This window comes from Bradysia coprophila, unplaced genomic scaffold (assembly GCF_014529535.1).
Source record: "Bradysia coprophila strain Holo2 unplaced genomic scaffold, BU_Bcop_v1 contig_138, whole genome shotgun sequence".
NCBI classification, from domain to species: Eukaryota; Metazoa; Arthropoda; class Insecta; order Diptera; family Sciaridae; genus Bradysia; species Bradysia coprophila.
Genome location: NW_023503409.1, coordinates 626,993 through 646,870, shown reverse-complemented (window position 1 = coordinate 646,870; position 19,878 = coordinate 626,993). Strand labels below are relative to the sequence as shown.

The window sequence follows — 19,878 nt, the reverse complement described above, 5'->3', positions numbered from 1 at the left end:
CAAACATATATCAATGAATCTAATCAAACTAGGCTTGACCCGAAAGTACTTGAGCTCAGCTTTCCAACGAGCCCACTCTCACCCGGAACGATTATTTATAACGGATATATATATAAATTTCGGATAAAAAACACTATTTTTCCAACTTCGGAGACCTTCCACCAGCAACCAGGTGTGGCTCGAGTCTGTGTGAGGCCTGTTTTGAGGTCTACTGGCAAATACCTTTCAAACCATGTATATATCCATCCCAGACGAAATGGGTCCGATTTTGATAGATGGATTTTCAAAAGAATCCCTCTTGGTTTTTCGAACCATCCAATGCTGTTAAGGCACATTTATGATGTGATTAAAATCTCTTCATTAACGCAACTTCTTCTTCTTAAATCTTTAAGCAGAAAGAGTATAATGTCGGACTAGTTTTGATGGTTCCTAGTATTTCTAAAACAATTCTTACAGAAAAAAAAATCAGTTTGGCAAGAAATATAATATTTGCAAGTGAGTTTTTACTTCTCAAGTATAACAAAATCATTTGAAACGTTCTTGTGGAATCATCAACCGATCTTCTCGTGTGATAGTAGTGTTTCTCTGCGAAACCAGAGCACTATAGGATTTAATGGACAGACCGAATATAATTTCAATCTTGGTAGCTAAGTAAATTCCTGGGAAACGTTTGGGGAGACCATTTCAATACTTTTCGAGTGATGTAGAGATACCCTCTGGCCAGCAACAAACACCCATCCATTCGATTTTATACATTTTGTTAATTTCACTTCTGTTGATTTTTCATTTCTCACACCATTTGCGAGGCAAAATTTTAGCACACAATTACGTTGTTTTTGTTAAATTTACCATAAATGATGATATTAAAAGACCAATGTAAATCTCTGCGTTGAAAGGTACACTCTAGCTTCCAAAGACAAACATTTTTTCAGTGATAATTTTTCGACAAATAATATAAATCGTCTATACCGAAGCTATTAATGTTGATGGATAAATATTGTTTTAAAACCCAATTATACAGACAAAACAGAAAATTTGTTGTAAAGCGACCGATGGATTGATATTTCATAATGGCATACGCAATGTTTTTGCTCCCTTTTCAGAATTTCATATTTTCAATTAAAATTCTATTTCGTTGACAAAACCAACAGAAGAGTTCACTTTATCACTGGCATATTGCACATTTGCGTTTTTTTTTGTTTCTTCTGCGAATGTATGTCAAGTTAATTAAACTCTATATTTTTCTACCACGTAATTTGATTCGGTTGTTGCATCTGGTTTTGAATCTATAATTTGTTTTCGATTTTGATTTTGAAATGAAATGGAACTTTTTTTTAAATCATTAATTTGATTGCCATATCAAATGGCATAAGCCAATATAAAACATAAACTAATAATAGAGCAAGTAAATCAAATCTATTTTACGTGCCATTTTCTAGCAAATACTATCTGAATAATGCGGCATTTACATTTTAGGTTCGTGCGAACGTGATCATTTTCTCCCTGTCATAATCGCAAAAAACATTTTCATTTTTTTTATTTTGTTTATTTTTTATATTTTCAGATTGCAATTTATATTATTTAACTCGTTTCGTATGATTTTGATCGAATCATCAAGTGGTATTATAATTTTTCGGATGCACATTTCCACGTTTTCGTTCGCATTGACCATTTTTTGTTTAGTTTAATTTCAATTGCGACGTACATAATAATATATGAATGAAACTGCCGATCTATCGCGCAATTTTACATTAAAATGTGCATATAAAGCTCCCGGGATTTATTATTATTTGCTTTCAGATGAAAAATCAATGCGTTATTGAGACGTTGAATATGGTGTGACATTTATGTCAACAGCACGGTTCCGAATTGAAATTAATTTTGTATTAAATTTGTTCATATTAAAGTATCTATGCCAGTTGCAATACCTTAATATGGATCAACACACGCAGGCCTAATCAATGCATTTACAAGCATAGAAGGATTTACTTCTTATAATAGGGGTAAACAATCATGGTTCGTGAAGTTAGTGACTATGGCGATGTAGAATTTTTTCATAAAATTTATTGGAGAAATGTCAGAAGTTCACGAAATTACGTACTTACAAACTTTACGAACCATAATGGCTTACCCCTAATGAGTAGAAGGCTTAAGGTGAGGTTAAGGTGTTGTGATGTAAAGCGCCTTGACCTGACCATAATGAAACTTTCGAAATTGTCATCCTCACCTTGTACGTTTAAACAACTTATCGGCCAATAGCATAGCACTTCTACTAGCTCGAAACACTTATTCTATCAACGTCAAAATAGCCTCCAAATTTCAAAGATGTATGCGTGTACGATTTCATGTATTGTGCGTTTTTACTCACACTAACAAGACATGACTCCTGTCTTTACGAAAGAAATGCAACGCCTATTAAGATAGCCTCCAACTATTTCTTATGTTCATGCTAGTAGCAGAGCTGTGCCAATAGACTATCATACTGGCAAAGATGTTTCCTCTGAACTGCGTCAAAAACTCGAATTCCAAAAGACAGTAAGGGTCAAGGGTCAAACGAATGAAATGCAGACTAAATTGACATGTTCTATGAATGTTTCTATTGTTTGTTGTTAGGTTTCGGTTAATTTGGGACTTACAGATTTAAATCCATTATCGAAAGGGAAATGTTATCGAAAATCCAGTTAAAATGTTATTCGATTATTGGCGATTATCCGAAGCAAAACCTAGATAGCTAATAAAAATTCATGATTCCGCAATTAATCTAATTTGATACATTTTTAAGACATGACAAGATGTATACATGTGATTTCCGTTGTTAATTTCTTTATTCTAATTTCTGTTTATTTTCTAATTCTACTACTGCTAATTTCTTATGTTTATTTTACTATTTGCATATCATATTGTAAACTGTTATCTGTCATTTTAATTACAAAGACTCACTGTCCTATCAATACAACTCGAACAGTCAGTAAAAATATGATTACGGAGTCGACAAAAAAATATGGTAATTCACTAATAGCGTGAATATGACTTCCGAAAATAGTATTTCGACTGAAAGTCTTTCCGAAACCTATGAACAAAAAATCGACATTGAGAAAAAAAATTAGTTTTTTAAGAGATTGCTCATCGTTGTTTAACAACAAATGAATTTTTTTTATATGCGACGATGCTAAATTCACTATTAGATAATGGGCTATCGAATTGCTCAAGACAAAACCATATTAGGTCAGATTAAATGAGAAACATTTTACTCAAAGATCTTCTTTGTCAGAAATATAAATAAACAATTTATTTGTGTGAATAATATGGCATTCACCAATAACCATTCAGAAATTTTTAATCACATGTTATTGATAGTAACGGTAGAAGCCTTAAAGATCTACATACTATATGGTATAATATAATAAATGAAGCGCAAGATTTTATACCAAACGCTACCGTTTCTATCCTATTTTTTATTTAGCTTCTAACACGTCCACACATAGAATAAAATCCAGATGCTAATGTGGAATTTTTCTACCATTTTTTCCAGACTGATTTATTTGGACAAAATATAACAAATTTCACTCATCCTGACGATCATGCCTTTCTGCAGCGTCAATTAATACCAACCGATTTAGAAAATCTTTTCGATATACCAGCCGATGCGAACGTAAATAACGAACCAAAACCTCGCTCCCAAGAAGAAGAGGATGAAATTGACAGAAAATTGCGTACCGATAAACGAAGATTTACTATCAGGTAAAATAAATAAACAAAATAGACAAATTTGCTTGGAAATGATATTACCTTTAAATGAACTGTTCAAATACAATGGGCGTCGTTCGCTTCAGTGATAAATTTATGTCGTCCTTAATTTAGTATTGATTAAGTTTTTCAGTTCTACCTGTTTTTTGTTTACATTTTCCGCGCTAGTAAATAATTGTGTCGAATTGAGTTCGATGGAACATAATAGCTGTTCGATCGAAAATTGTTTGTGATTTTGTTTGGTTTTAATCAAAAGCGTGTGCTTCTCGCTAATGTATAACTCAATTGATGTTTGGCTTTGAAAACCGTAGAGACGACAAAACAAAATTTTATATTAAATACATCACGGGATGGATACGTACTTAAGTAGTTAATAATGAAAGATTTCATTGAATAAGCAGGGGGCGACTTTTTTTTGTGTGTTTGTGCCTAATGAATAAGTAAATTCAATTGTATGATATACCATGGGAAACTGTTCAAGTTCCCTATGATGTGCTGTTCTTTTGTTATTTAATGTCAGCAAATTCAATAGCATTACACACAAAATTTCACGACAAAAGTCGGTGTCTACACACAACGTTTCTCGACTATCGATTTTATTTTCTCCAATGCAAGTAAAAAATATATATTTTCTCTCTATTACAAATAAGGCTTGCTCGTGCTGGTCCACGAACCGAACCAACACAATATGAAGTAGTTCAATTTGATGGTTGCTTTCGTCGAGCGGATTCTGCTCCCCGCGGAGTAAAGGCGAGCACATTTCGGTCGGGTATGCATCTAATTCGTAGAGCTAGATGTCGTGAGGACACATCCATGCCATTGCAAGTCATTAGCGGAAATGATGTGGTAAAATCAGTTAATCTTTGACAGTCCTGGACAGACTAAAGGAACATTTAACTTACTTGTCATAGGTTCTTGTGGCCATGGCTCGTGTTATTAAACCTCCAACGATAACCGAACGTCTGTTCGAAGCCAATAAGTTTGAATACAAGACGAGACATCTTATTGATGGAAGAATTGTGCAATGCGACCAACGCATCTCTATTGTAGCTGGCTATATGGCAGATGAAGTATCCGGATTATCTCCCTTCACGTTTATGCATAAGGATGACGTTAGATGGGTGATGGTGGCCTTACGGCAAAGTAAACATTTCTAATTTACTTGAATTCAGTTTTTTTTTTTCATAAAAAAATGTTTTTATTTCCTCAGTGTATGACTACGGCAGTACCTATGGTGAATCGTGCTATCGCTTGATGGCTCGCACCGGTCAATTTATATACCTCAAAACTCGTGGGTATTTAGACATTGATCGTGACACGAATGAAGTTCGCTCGTTTGTTTGTCACAATACCTTGATAACGGAAGACGAAGGACGAAAATTGATCAGAGAAATGAAAAAGAAATTTGCAGTCATTATCCAGCGCGAAGGTGATTATCGTCCTATAGAATGTGACGAGCCGGCTGTGGAAAATCCTGTTCAATTAGAACGTGCAATATTAAGCTTAATTACCAATTTACATAGTTCGTCGGCAGTTGAATCTGCAGACGAAAATGTACCATCGCCAACAAACACATACAATTCGGACGACGTAGGTGCTGAATGTCGAAATACCAAAAGTCCAGGTCTCGCGTACATTGCACCAAAAGTCGAAACAATCAAAGTTTCGATTGATAAAAGTGTTAAAATCATTGAAACATCGTCAAAAACCTCAAACAAATGCAATGCCAACGTGTCAAGACCATCCGTTTTACATAAAGTGGAGAATACAAAATTACCTCCAACAATCATACAACGATCAAGTCAACAGACGATAACTGGTACTAACAAATTCTCAAATCCACTACCGAATGCTCAATTTACGATAAAAGAAGAACCAGTCGATTCTCGTGTGCCACCTTTGCCAACAGCTGTTGGATATTTTGAATCAAATTCAGATTTGTCCAGTCCACCTGAGTGCAAAATTTCCGACTATGGAAATCAATCGATTTACAGTCCGAGTAGTACAACTGGTAGTATAATGTCCGAATATGGTAATGAGCGATGCACGTCGGTCTTGAAGAGGACACACGATTTTGATAATAATTTTGATGATCCGACGGCTAAACGAAGAATACAATACCCTGGAGGAATGAATCAGATGATGAGTCCATTAGGCTGTTATAGCCAGTATGAAGAGATGCCAATGAGTGAGTCGTGTTGCTATTAATGCGCCTTGCAGACATTTTAAATAAAATTTTGCTTTTATGGTAACAGGTACAAATCAATCGATTATGCAAAATTATCAAATGGCTGACGCAGCGTATATGGGCGACATAAACACAAATTTCGATCGAACGTTTTGCGCAGAATCAAGTAGTCAATATTCCATGGGTATCGGAATGGTAAGCAATTCAAGCAATTTGAATATCAAATCAATTTTATTCAATGTTAACAACTTTGATGTAGACCACACACAATGACGGTCGCGTTCATCCACAATTCGTCAATGTAAAGCAGGAGCTAACGACAACCTATTTCGATACTTCACAGCTTAACCAATCGCCAAATTCGAGCACTGACGAACGGGACGATAGCTATGACGAGCCTAGATGAACAACGTGATGTGCGTCATTTCCGTATAATTATGATCAGTTTTTCAAAGTACCTTGAACCGTTTTAATTAACGGGTGCAATCACAGCAGGAACCGCATTTTAGTTTCGATATTGTATAACAAATGATTTTTTATATTTCTTCTTCATTAACGTCATTTAACGTGATATTCACTAACAGTTTTACTTGCAACGGACCGGTCAAAGGGAATTTGTATTGGGTTTAGTGTGTGATCTCTTTGAGTTTGTATTAAATTCCATGCAAATTGTTAAAAAAAAATTGAGGTAAAGAGAGTAACAAGCTAAGAAGCGAAAGTTAGTAAGTTTTGCGATAGTTAAAGGGTTAATGTGATTGGTGGACTTTGAATAATTTTAGTAGGAGTACCCACCACATGTGCACTGGCTTCGTTTCGGTCATTTGAATTCTAGGCAAACATTAAAAATTTAATGCCCGATTTTCCATTAAACCGACCTGTTTGGTTGATTATTGAACTACTTGCGCTGATCCTAATTCCCATAGATTGAAATGGATTACAATAAATCAAATTTTGATCGATGTGAGTTTAATCCTTTAGGCACGACAGTCATCAACTGTCGTCAACGACGATTAGTATAAGCCATATATGAAACGTTACCCATTGATCAAAGCAAGTAGCAGATTTACGAGGGACAACTGCTTTCAGTTTCTGAAAGGTTAGCTCTGAACCTCAGTAAGCTACATAGAATTTTGCAGACTGATGTGTGAGGAATGTGACCTCGCGGATGTTACTAGTTGATGCCATGGATTGATAAGCTTTATTACCGTACGTAATTAAGCAATTACACTCATTTTTTGTCTCTATAAAAATTTGTGTGGTCGAAATACCTTGTCATTGTCTGATATTCGATGAAAAACGTAATCATCATTCCGATCGGTAAAATCTAACGAGATGTAATTCATGCTGTACGGCTATTTTTTTCGATTTATGACTTTTTTCAATGACAGAAAGATCATAAAGCACAGCCTAATCGTTTTTTTTTTTCATACGCTATGACCTGGCTTGGTGAAAATACTCTTGACATAGGTATGCCATGCCGTAAGACTGCAGCTAAATACGTAAAAAAATCTCTACATGGACCACTAGCATTCTGATCTGAACTTCATTCAGTAGACTCAGCCTGTCAAACATCAGAAAAAAAAAATTGAAATCATCCAGTGCAGCTTGTTCAGCCACATTTCTTCAGTATGGATTGAATAGCACAACCCGATTTCACTTGTTCAAAAAATACTTTATATCGGTGGGGACAAAGTCAATGTAGTCGGTGAAGCCACCATATGCCTTTTCATTTGAAAAATTGTGAAATTGTGTAGGTCACAGACCTTGAATGATGACTCATTTTATTCACTCATTGATATTCCTATCATTTGCCTTATTTGTTGACATTTAACTTAGCATGAAAATTTGTTTCTATTTTCGTTTTTATTACAATTATGGCCGCCAATCACATACATACCCTATTTCGATTGATAAGTACGTTAAATTGTCTTTTCTTTTTTCGTAATTTAATATTATAGTTGAGAGTAGATGTTATGAAAAAAAGTATGGTTTAGATAATATATGAATGACATTATATTAATAAACGACTCATAAAATAAAATAAAATATTTTTCGTAAAATTTAGTAAACAACACGAAAATTAAAATGAAAAAAAAAATTTTTGGAGGAGTGGCATCAATTGTGAATATTGACCAATTTATATAAAAGGAAAATTTGATTTATATTTTTAACATTTTGATGAATTCGTGAAATACAAAATTAAAAAAAAAGAAAATTATCAACGAATGACACAGCAACAATTAGTAGTTTGTCAGATATTTGTGGAAAATCTACCAATGAAGCATTAGTATGCGGGTATTATTAAACGGTTTTTAGTGGTTATTTTAGCACCCATCTAACACTTCTTTTTCCTTGATGTTTCTCGAGCAGCTTGGTTCAATTTCTTTAAATTGAAAAAAAGGTGAGATTGATCTTAGATTATTTAGGGATAAATAATATGGACATTTTCTTGGGCTAAACTTGTAAATTTCGTCGGGACCTGCTATTTCTTCAGATAATTAAAAATGGTGGGATGATATGTGCCGGGCGCAGTAACTTTCACAATATATCAATACAAATCTATTGACTGGGATGTGAAAGTTAGTATGTCTCTATTTTCAGCTAACATTGTCAAAAATTTTCATTTTTGTCGGAGGTTCATACTTGAGATGAAAGGGAATACCAAATTTCTTCGCCCACAGTGAAGTCATGGCCCGAACTAAAGTTGTTTTGATGCCCAAATGTAAAAAATGGTTTAATATCCAGCCGAAAAAATTCTCAATGTTCGCAAACCTGCAATGCAAAATTCGTCCATAACATTTATAACAGAAAACAACAGTTAGAAGCAGACTATTTTCTTCCCTGATCGCAAAATATCTGGTGTTATTAGGAAAGTCTATAAAATCTGAAAAAATCAGGGGCCAGATTAAAAAATCCCTTGCCTGCAACGATGGATGTTTAAAAAAAAATCCGCGAAATGTCTGAAATTATAAACGGTGCAATATGTAAATGAGAAACCTTAATGACAATGATATTGTTGTACAATGTACAATGTAAGGTCTTACATGACAACCTTATTCTTTGTGAAGTGCCGGGCTAGAGTCAATCTCAAAACCTTTTTTTTCAGACCTTTCCTATAATATGTTTGTTTCTTCAGTCATAAATAGCATATTTCTATTATGTTGTTAATGTATAATCACCAGGCCGATCAATTCTAAGCGAGATCGCAGGCAAACGATGTAAGTGCCATTTATACGGTTAAACGCTAAATGCCTCCTTAAGGACACGGACTAAAACCTGAACTTAAAGGTTTCAATGTAAATAAGAATATTTCTGGAGATTAGTCAAAATAAAATGAATAATTTAAATAAACTTTGGAATGGTAGTTGTATATGCCCAACATTTTAGTCACAAGACCAACAGACACTTTACACATATATATACACAAATGGGGTGTCAAGGGGTGACTAGCAAAAGTGCATTAGATTTGAAGACAAATGTTAAGAAAATGAAGTATTAGGTGAAGGTGGAGTTACCATTATGTTAAGTAAGTAAGCGGTTTATTTATTGAAGCTATGGTCTAACAACGCATTAAAAACGTTTTTCAATTAACTAGGAACTATGAATCCTTCCACATTCTCCCGGTTTTGTTTCTGTTTACACTTTTTTCCGTCTCACTCAGCAAAATTAAATATTTACAAAACATTTTTCTATTCCATCCTTAGTGTGAACGCTATTTCCGTGTAAAATTATACGAAACACAATTATGTGCCTTCAATTTACTTCTGACCACAAAGATGACGTAAAGCCATTGACGGTGAACGGTCATTCTTTTCAAATTTTACGTAATAAGATTCAACCCTTATGTTTCCTTTGTGCGGGTTATTAGAACCGGTAATACGGAATACGAATTTAAATCCATAGAGCACCTGTATGTACACTGACAAATAAAAAATCAACAAAATTTTCAATAGCAAGTTTCGACCAACCTGAAATATGCAAGAGCATTGAAGATTCGTATTTTGATTAAAATATATGCCTGGATCATGTAAATTGTTCAGTTTATATAGATCTGAACTTTCGAAATTCAAAATTTAATAAATTTTCTTTTAATACACGAACCCTTATTTCGGCTTGAATGTGTTCCGAGTATTCCTTTTAATATTTTTTAATTGAATATCCTCACTCACAATCTTCCTACTCTTGGCGTGATTGTTCTCCAGTCAACGATTCTAAATCTGTGGACCATGCTGCTTGTGACGGAGCATTACTCTAAAACACAAAATGAACTTAAGCAGAAAATTTTACACTAATTTAAAGAAAGAAACAACAACAAAAGCTAAATATATTATTCATAAATATTACAGTAAATTACCAACGAGTCAGTGTGTTTTTAAGAATATATTTGTAGGTTTAAATTACCCCATAGCTTAATTTTGAAAAGAAATTTAAAACTTCATTTGACCATCTTATAATTTTACAAACAAAAAAAATTGTTTCTTCAAACTTAAGATTAATATACTTGTGTGCGATGTTGATCTAATAGAATTAATGTTATAATCTAAATATATTGTTGTTATATAAATGAATAAAAGAATTAAAAAAAATATATATTCAATTGTAACTATAGTAAATTAATGAAATCAAAGACTGTCTCTGGAAATAATAGTTAATACAAACATGTGGTTAATTTTAATTATTTTTTATTGCGAGCACATTAGAGTAGTCAATTTTATTTCTTTTGTTTCTATCTAATTTCAGAATTTAAATTATTTTCAAAATTTATTGTTAATCGCAATTTGGAATGAAAACAAACGATTGATTTGAAACAAAAAAAAAACTTAAAATTAAATTAATTAAATTGGAATAAAACAACAACCGAAATGGCGTATTTTTTAGAATCTCTTATCTTGTTGATTCCAACGATTCATAGATTTCTTGTTTTTTGATGAGCGGAAAGTAAAATTCAGATTTTTGTGTCTCATTCGCTCAAATGGATTTTATTTAATGCCAAATATTTTGTCTGCACATCGCAGAGATCATAGATTTCTTCATCCCCTAGAGCCCATCCACAACCTTGGATGGGAGCAACTCGCTCCTTAGGGACTGACAAAAGTCCTAGACAAGAGGGACAAGAGGTCTGTATTATTGTGACTTGATTGTAAGTACTTGATTAGGCTCACAATGTGTATTATGACACATGGCCTGCTGCCTCAACTTCGCACTCGATGTCATAATTAACAATTATTATCCCGTGTGACAATCTACATATCTACAGCGTTTTTCTAAAAAAGCCAACGAAATTTTACTCCTCGTCACTGAATTGAGAAAAAAGCTAATATCCAGACGAGAAAAACGATATTTTCGCACCTCCAAAATGTGGGAACAAATAATCCTCGATGCCAAAGGGTACATGGAAAGTTTTACACTGAACAGAGGTGAAAATATTTTTTGACCTGTGTGCTTCCACATACCTCAAAAAATATTTGTCCTACCTAGTTGCATAAATAACTATTTGTCATCATCTCAGAAACGATAATTAAACGAATTGCTAAATTAAGCAATATCAAGATGTGTCATTACAAGCGAAAATTTGGATAGGAAAATCACCGAAAAACACGTGGGAAATGTATTACGAACATTTCGAAATGATATACTCTCCTCCACATATACTGGATTTCAGAAGCATTTTCCTACTCTACAGTGACCGATAGTGTATCTCTTTTCCACATTTTCATCATGTCTCCTCTGTACAGTACCTTGTAATACATAAAGCACATGTTTCAGTTTACATTTCAGCCGCAGAATCGCAATACCACATGAATCAACTATATTGTACGATTTCCCCTTTTTTAAACGCCTCTAAGGCACGGAAGAGTAAGTAATATGATTTATGTATGAAAGTTCCAGAGAACTAAAACAATATTTTCCCGCTTATCCCTCTAGAGCATTTTTGTTGAGCTCAGTATATATGCTCTCGGCAGATAAAAAAGTGTATGCACCTCTTGCCAAAATTGTTATCTTGACCTGTGATCATTACGGTTCTCACCTTCGGCTCGACCAGCAATGTCCACACGTCTCGATAGCAATTTTGGCAAGAGGTGCATAATCTTATATTTCCAAGTCTCATTCGATTGTTGAGGTCTTTGTTGAGAAACAAATATCACCACATACGCTCAGTGGTTAAATATCAAAAATATAGTTAAACGAATGAGTGATTTATACAACAACCATGATAATTGAATATGACGACGTTGCTGTATAGCACATTCACGTTTTGTTTCGTTCGTATTAGTATTTAATATAAACGAAAGAATCATCCGAGCCCAAAATCAAACAAGTAAAATTTTCTTATTCGTTTTAGATTCAGTCAGAGTGTCGTCATTTCTACAAACCAACGATACTGTCGTGAGTTATAATTTTTTGTAGCTCATTTTATTACTTTGTTTCCAAAAAAAATCCGTAAATTTTGGTTTATAAAAGTTTGCGTCAACCTGGAATAAATATCTGCAGGTAACATTTTATGTGAAACAAATTCATTGCGATCAAAAATCAGATTTAATATTTTAATTTTACCGGCATGTTAAGCGATTACCGTCGCATAATAACATTCAATAAGACGGTGTGGTTGTGTGGCATTATTGTTTTTGAGGGAATTGCAAAGGGAAAAAAATTAGTATAAAGCGATTGAATAAATCAATATAAAGTGTGTCGGTCGTCATTATCCGGATGCAATTTTAAAATACTGTTCGCGTGTAATTTGTGTCAACATCTTATCAATTATTTATGCGAATCAATATTGTTACTAAGTAAGTTGATTACTTTACATGTACATGCAAAACATAACCTCAACTACTAGTGAGATATATTGGGTATCGAAGTATAACTGGAGTTCTGTCGCTATAGAATTTTATATGAACAATATTGTTTGCCACAACCTTTTTTTACGAAAAAAATATCCGGTTTTATTCATGTGGCTTGTCTCATACACATGCCAACCACTTGAGAATAATATAATAGGACATGCAAATGAAGACATAGTTTCTTTTGGGATCGTAAATGATCCAATTCAATGATTTTATTATAGTTGCTCAAACAAAAATAAGTTGTAGCTTATATTGACTGGAAGTGAGACGAATGTATGTGTATCTTACAACGAATTTTTGTTTCCGCGGGTTTCTTTGTGGTTCAAGGTCGGTGTGGTTGCATTATTTTCCGATAGGTTTAGAACTTTAGCAGTCCAGTAACGGAATTTAAATTTCATCATAGTGTGTACTCCAACAGGAATGATTTTATTCGGAAAACTCATTTCGACTTAACAACGGCTTTCCCAAAATTTCCGCCTTTCATCATGTTAACAAAAGCTTTCGGTAAACTTTCAAAACCATGCGTCACAGTCTCACAGCACTTAATTTTACCGTCGCTAACCCATTCTAACATCTGTTGAATGCCGTCCATCCATTTGTCCGCATACTGCCATGCCTGAATACCTTCCATGACCAGCTGTTTAGTTACGAAAGCTGGCTGAACAATCCGTACCGGACTGACGGTCGATGCATCTGAATTGTGGGAAGAAATTGAACCACAGACACAGATTCGACCAAATTCCCTCATTTTATAGATAATTTCCACGCTAGTCGTGCCACCAACATTATCGAAAAAACAGTCGATGCCGTCGGGAGCCATTTGTTGAAATGTTTGTGGAATATTTTGAGTTTTGTAATTGATGGCATGATCGAAATTTAGCTCATTAATCAAACGGTTACACTTGTCTTCCGAGCCAGCCAGTCCAATCACTTTACATCCCTTCAATTTAGCTATTTGTCCTGCTAGACTACCTATCGCACCGGCAGCTCCAGTAATCACAACCACGTCACCAGGACGTGGCTTGCAAACAGTTAAAAATCCAAAGAATGCACAGTTCCTGTGTTTTCATTGATAATCAATCAGGGCTTGTGTTAATAATTGCTGGACGATTGTGAAAATCATTGCATTACCCAGGCATACCGAGAGCACCAAGCCCAAGCGAAACGGATAGTTCGCCAAACGAGGGTAGAACGTACGTTTGAATCGAGTCTTTGTTATTAACAGGGTTGAATATTGAATGCGTTTGCCATCCCAGTTGTCCAAATATTATTGAATCTTTTGGATACAAATCATTTCTGGATTCCACCACCCTAAAGGACTTCCTTTATTCTCATTTTCTTTAGTTTAAAAGTATTCCATTTACCTCGCAATTTGACCTCCAATCATTGTCGTTCCAATTGGGTGATTACCCATGGCTACCCTCATATAGGGGTCAACACTATGATAAATGGCTTCAACAAACACCTCTGTAATTTTGTTGGACAAAATCAAATGAAGCCGTCAAAGAAAGAAAAGCAATTTATTTACAAACCTCCATTGTTTAGTGCAACAGGTAGGTCATATTCAATAAGACTAAAATCCGTTTCTTTCGGTTCACCTTCGACACGTTTCGCGTAAATAAATTTCTTTGTTAGCACCATGACTTATCAATGTTTACACGTCAAATCTTTCCAAACAATGCGACTTAAACATTCCGAAATATGAGACGCTATCAGAATGTTTTTTTACCATTTTGTTATTTACTGTGGTTAAACACAGTTGCACACTGTAGTAGTAGTGTGGAAGTGGTATTTTAAATGTAGAATATTGGTTCAATGGCGGTTTTTTTAAACAAACTACCAAATGGATTCACATTTCTGTACGTTCCATTAGTTCAAATTAGTAGGAACACTATATTTAGGTTGAAGGTTGTTGTGGTTGATGAACAATACACATAACAGACGTTATATCGATACAAGACGTAAGCTAATAGCTTTTGCACACATTTTCCAATTAATTTACTAATATGTTCAGTAATATGGTAGCAATTGGATTACAATTTTGAATGTAGTCTGACATGTGTTCACAACTTACCATTAGTATCAGTATAGCTTGCTGTATATTCATGACCTTGACCTCTTTACTTCTCGATCTTTCAGCTTCAATATGTCAGATATACAAGATGGATTATCAGCAGATCAACTATTTCAAAACGGAGATGGTCTTACATACAAGTACGTTCAGAATATTAGTAGATAGACTTTCCAATTTCACATTTCAACTCAATAATTTTCAGTGATTTCATCATTCTTCCTGGATTCATAGACTTCACAGCAGATGATGTCGACTTGAGCTCTCCCTTAACAAAAAATCTTGCGTTAAAAGCACCGCTTGTGTCGTCTCCCATGGATACTGTTACCGAATCTGAGATGGCTATAGCGATGGCTGTAAGAAAAATTTTCAAAAATTTGTGTAACGAGTGGAAATCTAATATTCGTTCGGTTACAGCTTTGCGGTGGTATCGGTATAATTCATCACAATTGCACTCCAGAATATCAATGCAGCGAAGTGATGAAAGTTAAAAAGTACAAACATGGATTTATCAGGGATCCAGTTGTCATGGGTCCAGATCAGACAGTGGCTGATGTTCTTAATGCAAAAAAGAAGAACGGTTTTACTGGCATTCCAATCACCAAGAACGGAAAGCTTGGTGATGTTCTCCTCGGTATTGTTACGTCACGTGATATAGACTTTCGCATGGATGATGTCAATATGACGTTGGAAAAAGTCATGACGAAAGTGGAGGACATGATAACAGCTCGGAAAGGTGTAACGCTACAAGAAGCCAACAAGATTTTGGAAGTTAGCAAGAAGGGTAAACTGCCAATCATAAACGACAAGGGGCAATTGGTTGCTTTGATTGCGCGTACTGATTTGAAAAAAGCGCGCAACTATCCGAATGCTTCGAAGGATAGTAATAAACAACTACTGGTTGGTGCAGCAATTGGTACCAGAGATACTGATAAAGATCGATTGGCATTGCTTGTACAGGCTGGCGTTGACGTCGTCGTCCTTGATTCATCACAAGGAAACTCTAGCTACCAGATCGAGATGATAAAGTTCATTAAAGCAACATATCCGTCACTTCAGGTGATTGGTGGCAATGTGGTAACGCGATCACAGGCTAAAAATTTAATTGACGCCGGTGCTGATGGCCTCAGAGTCGGAATGGGGAGTGGTTCTATTTGCATAACTCAAGAAGTTATGGCGTGTGGCTGTCCTCAAGCGACAGCTGTTTACCAAGTCAGTAAATATGCCAGTCAATTCGGAGTTCCGGTCATTGCGGATGGTGGCATCCAATCCATTGGACAAATCGCAAAGGCTTTGTCCTTGGGCGCAGCAACCGTGATGATGGGATCACTTTTAGCTGGTACGTCTGAAGCGCCTGGAGATTATTTCTTTTCGGACGGCGTTCGTCTAAAGAAATATCGTGGTATGGGCAGCCTGGAGGCAATGGAAAAATCGGACACGAAGGGCTCGGCAATGAGCAGATATTATCACAATGAAATGGATAAATTGAGAGTGGCGCAGGGCGTCAGCGGTAGTATTGCTGATAAAGGTTCAGTTTTGCGATTTTTGCCATATCTCGAGTGTGGATTGCAGCACAGCTGTCAGGATATCGGTGCCAAGTCTGTTGGTCAATTACAGTAAGATTACTTTGCTTAACGAATTTACATTTTGGAAATTAATTCCAGAATATTCTTTGCAGGAAAATGCTTCGTTCCGGTGATTTACGTTTCATGAAGCGAACACACTCGGCCCAAGCAGAAGGTAATGTCCACGGTTTATTTTCCTACGAAAAACGTTTGTTCTAAAATGATGTACGGCATATAAAATAGAAGAAAAATTATCAATTCATTCGGTAAGATTTAAGCTAAGTAAAGTGATGTATGTTAACAATTAAGGAAGATTGTAGAACATACCAAGATAGCGCGGTGGTATTGTGTCAATATATAAAAAAAAATATTTTTGCATTGTGGACCAATCAAGAGTCAAAATCTTAGAATATGCAAAATTAATCTGTCTAAGCAAAACTACATTGTGTACTTAAGGCATAGAGTAACATTTGTATATTAAAATTGTCAATGAATGTTATACGGTTTACAAAGTTTAATAATTAAAAAAAATATGTTCAAGTGAAAAGCACTGAAAACCAAATGTTTTTGATTTGTTAGTTCAAGGAATGCAGCATACGGGATCAGATAAATGGCAAAATTACTTTAGACACTAGTTGATATATCGAATCTGTAACTTCTATTAAAACAGCTGTATTGCAGAGATCGAGCACGCATTTTGAAAACTATTCTGTTCAGAATAAGGCCCGGGTCTGATCCTCGGACGTGGCAGTTTTCTTTTCTTTTTTTTTAAATCTAGTTTTCAAAATGCGTGTTCAGTGTTCATGATATTCTAGCTAAATAAACATCGAAAATCTTTTACTTCATTAGTTTCAAGACATATTTTGCTTTAGAAGGCCAAGCCCATACATAAGGCCGGTTTCCTCTAAAAATTTCAATCATAACGAGGCTACAAAATTGGTGTTGAGGCGTTCGTTTGAGACGCTTTATTATTTGCACAGAGACCAATTTCATTGAGATCGCAAGAAAAAGAGCACTTTGTCTGAAGGAAGGTTAAAAAGCTTTTGAACAAATTAGTTTGATAAAAACCCAACGTAGATATGAAGACCTGTCTTTGTTCTCCGGTTCCATACTCCTTTTGTTACCCGATGCAAATTCTATTTCACATTTAAGCACATCCAAACCATTCCTATAGATGCCTTACGGTCAGTATTTGGATTCTCTCAGAATTGACTCGATATCCGAAATTTTCACTACACACCTACTCTACATATCTATGTATTTAGAACATTTTTTCTCAAACAGATCGTCATAACCCGTTCTCATTAGTAACAAAATTTGATGACGTTCTGAATAAACAGAATAACGATTTTATACATTATCCTACTATCTAAAATGCAATTGTTCATCATAACAATTCTATTCATTTATGCTGCACAACTTCTCCCCATCAACACAGATATACGACACACACAAAAAAAGCATACATCAAAACTCATCCTACCGACTCGAATGGAAATGGTCAGTACTAAAAATAACAATGAAAAAGCATCATAATTTTGATGTTTTGTTTAAGGCTTTGTACTGTGCCGAATTTGTAAATTTTATTCATAGGTAACTGACAACACACCTGGCGTCACTTTTTTTGCTGGTATATAACGTCATGACGTACCTGAGTGGTCAAACGTAAAAAAAAAAAATTCATTGGAGATTCCATAACCGACATTTTCGTTATCTCAAACAACTCATTAGACTTTGATGTATCCCTGGCCGCGAAATGTTACAAATGAATCACACGAAATTGGGAACTGGCTCGTGAAACCACAATTTCCATATAAAAATAGGAAAAATGTACACACCACTGATTTCAGAATTTTGCACTCGATTTTGTATAATTAATATGTACCCCAGGGAATGGAACATGAATTTGCTCTCGTTTTAAACCCTTTGGCTTCGTATTAACAGTATCACGTATAAAGTACCACATTATGTATGGCGGTTGATAGAATTAAATTGTATAATACTTCCTCCTCTTTCTTGTTGTTACAACTTAAAATATGAATGTATCGAAATGCCATGCACACATATATTAATATAGCTAGTGATCATGTATTTTATGACTTAGACCGCAAGTTTAGCTGAATGATAAAGTTTTAAATACTAACATGAGCTTTTACTTGGATTTTACGATTTACAAGCAAGTCGACGACGAGTTAGTCGGTATATAATCGTCTAGATAACAACAACGTGTAAAATATTTCAAGGAAGTAGAAGTACGGATGCATTTTTTAAACAATGATGGTTAACCTTTCACACACAGATAGGGCTCCTTTATACAGTTTCATTTGATCGAATTTTTAAACGTTGTGACTTGGCAACGGAGTAAATGCAACACTATAACTTACCCACAGCGCAAGGCTATCAGAACAACTAACATTCCAAAGGACGAACCTAACAAAGCTGAAATACCTACAGACTTAAAGAGCTACCTCCTGAAATTCCTACAAATGGAAAAAAGTAACTAAAGGAACTGAAGGAACCGAAATGCCTATAAATAAAGCTGAAATAATTACGGACGTAAAAAGATCTTCCCTTACCCAAATGGATCGCGTAAAGTGAACAAGATGATGTAAAGAAGTTGTTTCGAGGTTAAGATTCAGTGGTGGTTCCAGGCTAGCGTGATCTAGCCATCATGAGTTGTTTTTACACTGATCGCTTTTCAAGACAGCAGTAAATTTCCAATTGAACGACGCACTCACGATCGCAATTACCATTCATTTTGCTACCGAAACAAGTTTTTAAAATTTTGCTGACATTTTCGGGACCAAAATTTGACGTTATTCTTTTGACGTTAAGAGTCCCTTTTAATCATCTGTACACGGCCCTATCACACAAACATTTAAAAATATAATTTTTCATTTTATTTTATCAGTTTGTTCATTGATATGACCCTTGCATATAACGATTAAATCTGTAACTGTTTAGAGTATCGACTAGTGTTATGCACCTCTGTGACAGACAATTTACTACACAAGATAACAGACCATAATCCGTCTCTTAAAGCGTAACAACCCCGTTAACAGCCTTACCAATTCTGTATCAAAAATGTAAAAATAATATTTATTTATCTAAATTCTAGAGCCAACGCCCACACCCTTCATTACCAATTAATTGTTTATCCGGCTATGACGTCGTGGTGTTTTCTATAAAACTGTGTGGTCCTTGTTATTGTTTAGCACTTAATTATATAAAAGTTCTTCTGGGATAACGAACCCAACCATTTCACCCATTCCTAAGCGATAGCTCATGTCACGCTTTTTAATTTATTTTTACATTTCGTTAGTTTTTCATCAATACAGTTCCGATGTAAATATACATAAATGGAACAAACTGCCACTACCTACATAAAAAATATTGTACGTGAAGGTAAAATAGATTATAGAAAGAGGAACAACAAATAAATAACCAAAAATTACAATACCG

The 19,878-nt window shown here is 34.9% G+C and overlaps 3 protein-coding genes across 9 annotated transcripts in view; 2 read left to right on the top strand and 1 right to left on the bottom strand.

Moving 5' to 3' along the window:
- LOC119073250 (neuronal PAS domain-containing protein 2-like) overlaps positions 1–8,328 on the top strand; it is a 44,203-nt gene extending 35,875 nt beyond the window's left edge. For 4 of the 5 annotated variants that reach the window (XM_037178606.1, XM_037178605.1, XM_037178603.1 and 1 more), the window contains exons 5-10: positions 3,533–3,741; positions 4,398–4,593; positions 4,659–4,890; positions 4,958–5,935; positions 6,003–6,130; positions 6,195–6,610. In XM_037178606.1, the coding sequence (XP_037034501.1) occupies positions 3,533–3,741; positions 4,398–4,593; positions 4,659–4,890; positions 4,958–5,935; positions 6,003–6,130; positions 6,195–6,341 (1,890 nt within the window). In that variant the 3' untranslated portion in view covers positions 6,342–6,610. Of the gene's footprint in view, positions 1–3,532; positions 3,742–4,397; positions 4,594–4,658; positions 4,891–4,957; positions 5,936–6,002; positions 6,131–6,194 lie in introns of all 5 variants that reach the window. The other variant, XM_037178604.1, reaches the window with a different exon arrangement.
- A 3,938-nt stretch (positions 8,329–12,266) lies between these two features.
- LOC119073267 (inosine-5'-monophosphate dehydrogenase) lies at positions 12,267–16,977 on the top strand. 3 transcript variants are annotated; one of them, XM_037178644.1, is made up of 6 exons: positions 12,272–12,427; positions 12,503–12,723; positions 14,920–14,994; positions 15,057–15,207; positions 15,269–16,467; positions 16,530–16,977. In XM_037178644.1, exons 2-6 carry the CDS (start codon positions 12,701–12,703, stop codon positions 16,633–16,635), a joined length of 1,554 nt encoding a protein of 517 aa, XP_037034539.1. In that variant the 5' UTR covers positions 12,272–12,427; positions 12,503–12,700; the 3' UTR covers positions 16,636–16,977. The 3 variants fall into 3 exon arrangements, with proteins under 3 accessions (XP_037034540.1, XP_037034539.1, XP_037034541.1); XM_037178645.1 differs by lacking the exon at positions 12,503–12,723 and having other exon boundaries at positions 12,267–12,427; positions 16,530–16,970; XM_037178646.1 differs by lacking the exon at positions 12,503–12,723 and having other exon boundaries at positions 12,304–12,322; positions 16,530–16,970.
- LOC119073280 (prostaglandin reductase 1-like) lies at positions 13,186–14,507 on the bottom strand. Its single transcript, XM_037178664.1, has 4 exons — positions 14,313–14,507; positions 14,145–14,247; positions 13,912–14,091; positions 13,186–13,838 (listed from the first exon to the last, which is right to left on the bottom strand). Exons 1-4 carry the CDS (start codon positions 14,419–14,421, stop codon positions 13,220–13,222), a joined length of 1,011 nt encoding a protein of 336 aa, XP_037034559.1. The 5' UTR covers positions 14,422–14,507; the 3' UTR covers positions 13,186–13,219.
- Positions 16,978–19,878: the final 2,901 nt, after the last annotated feature.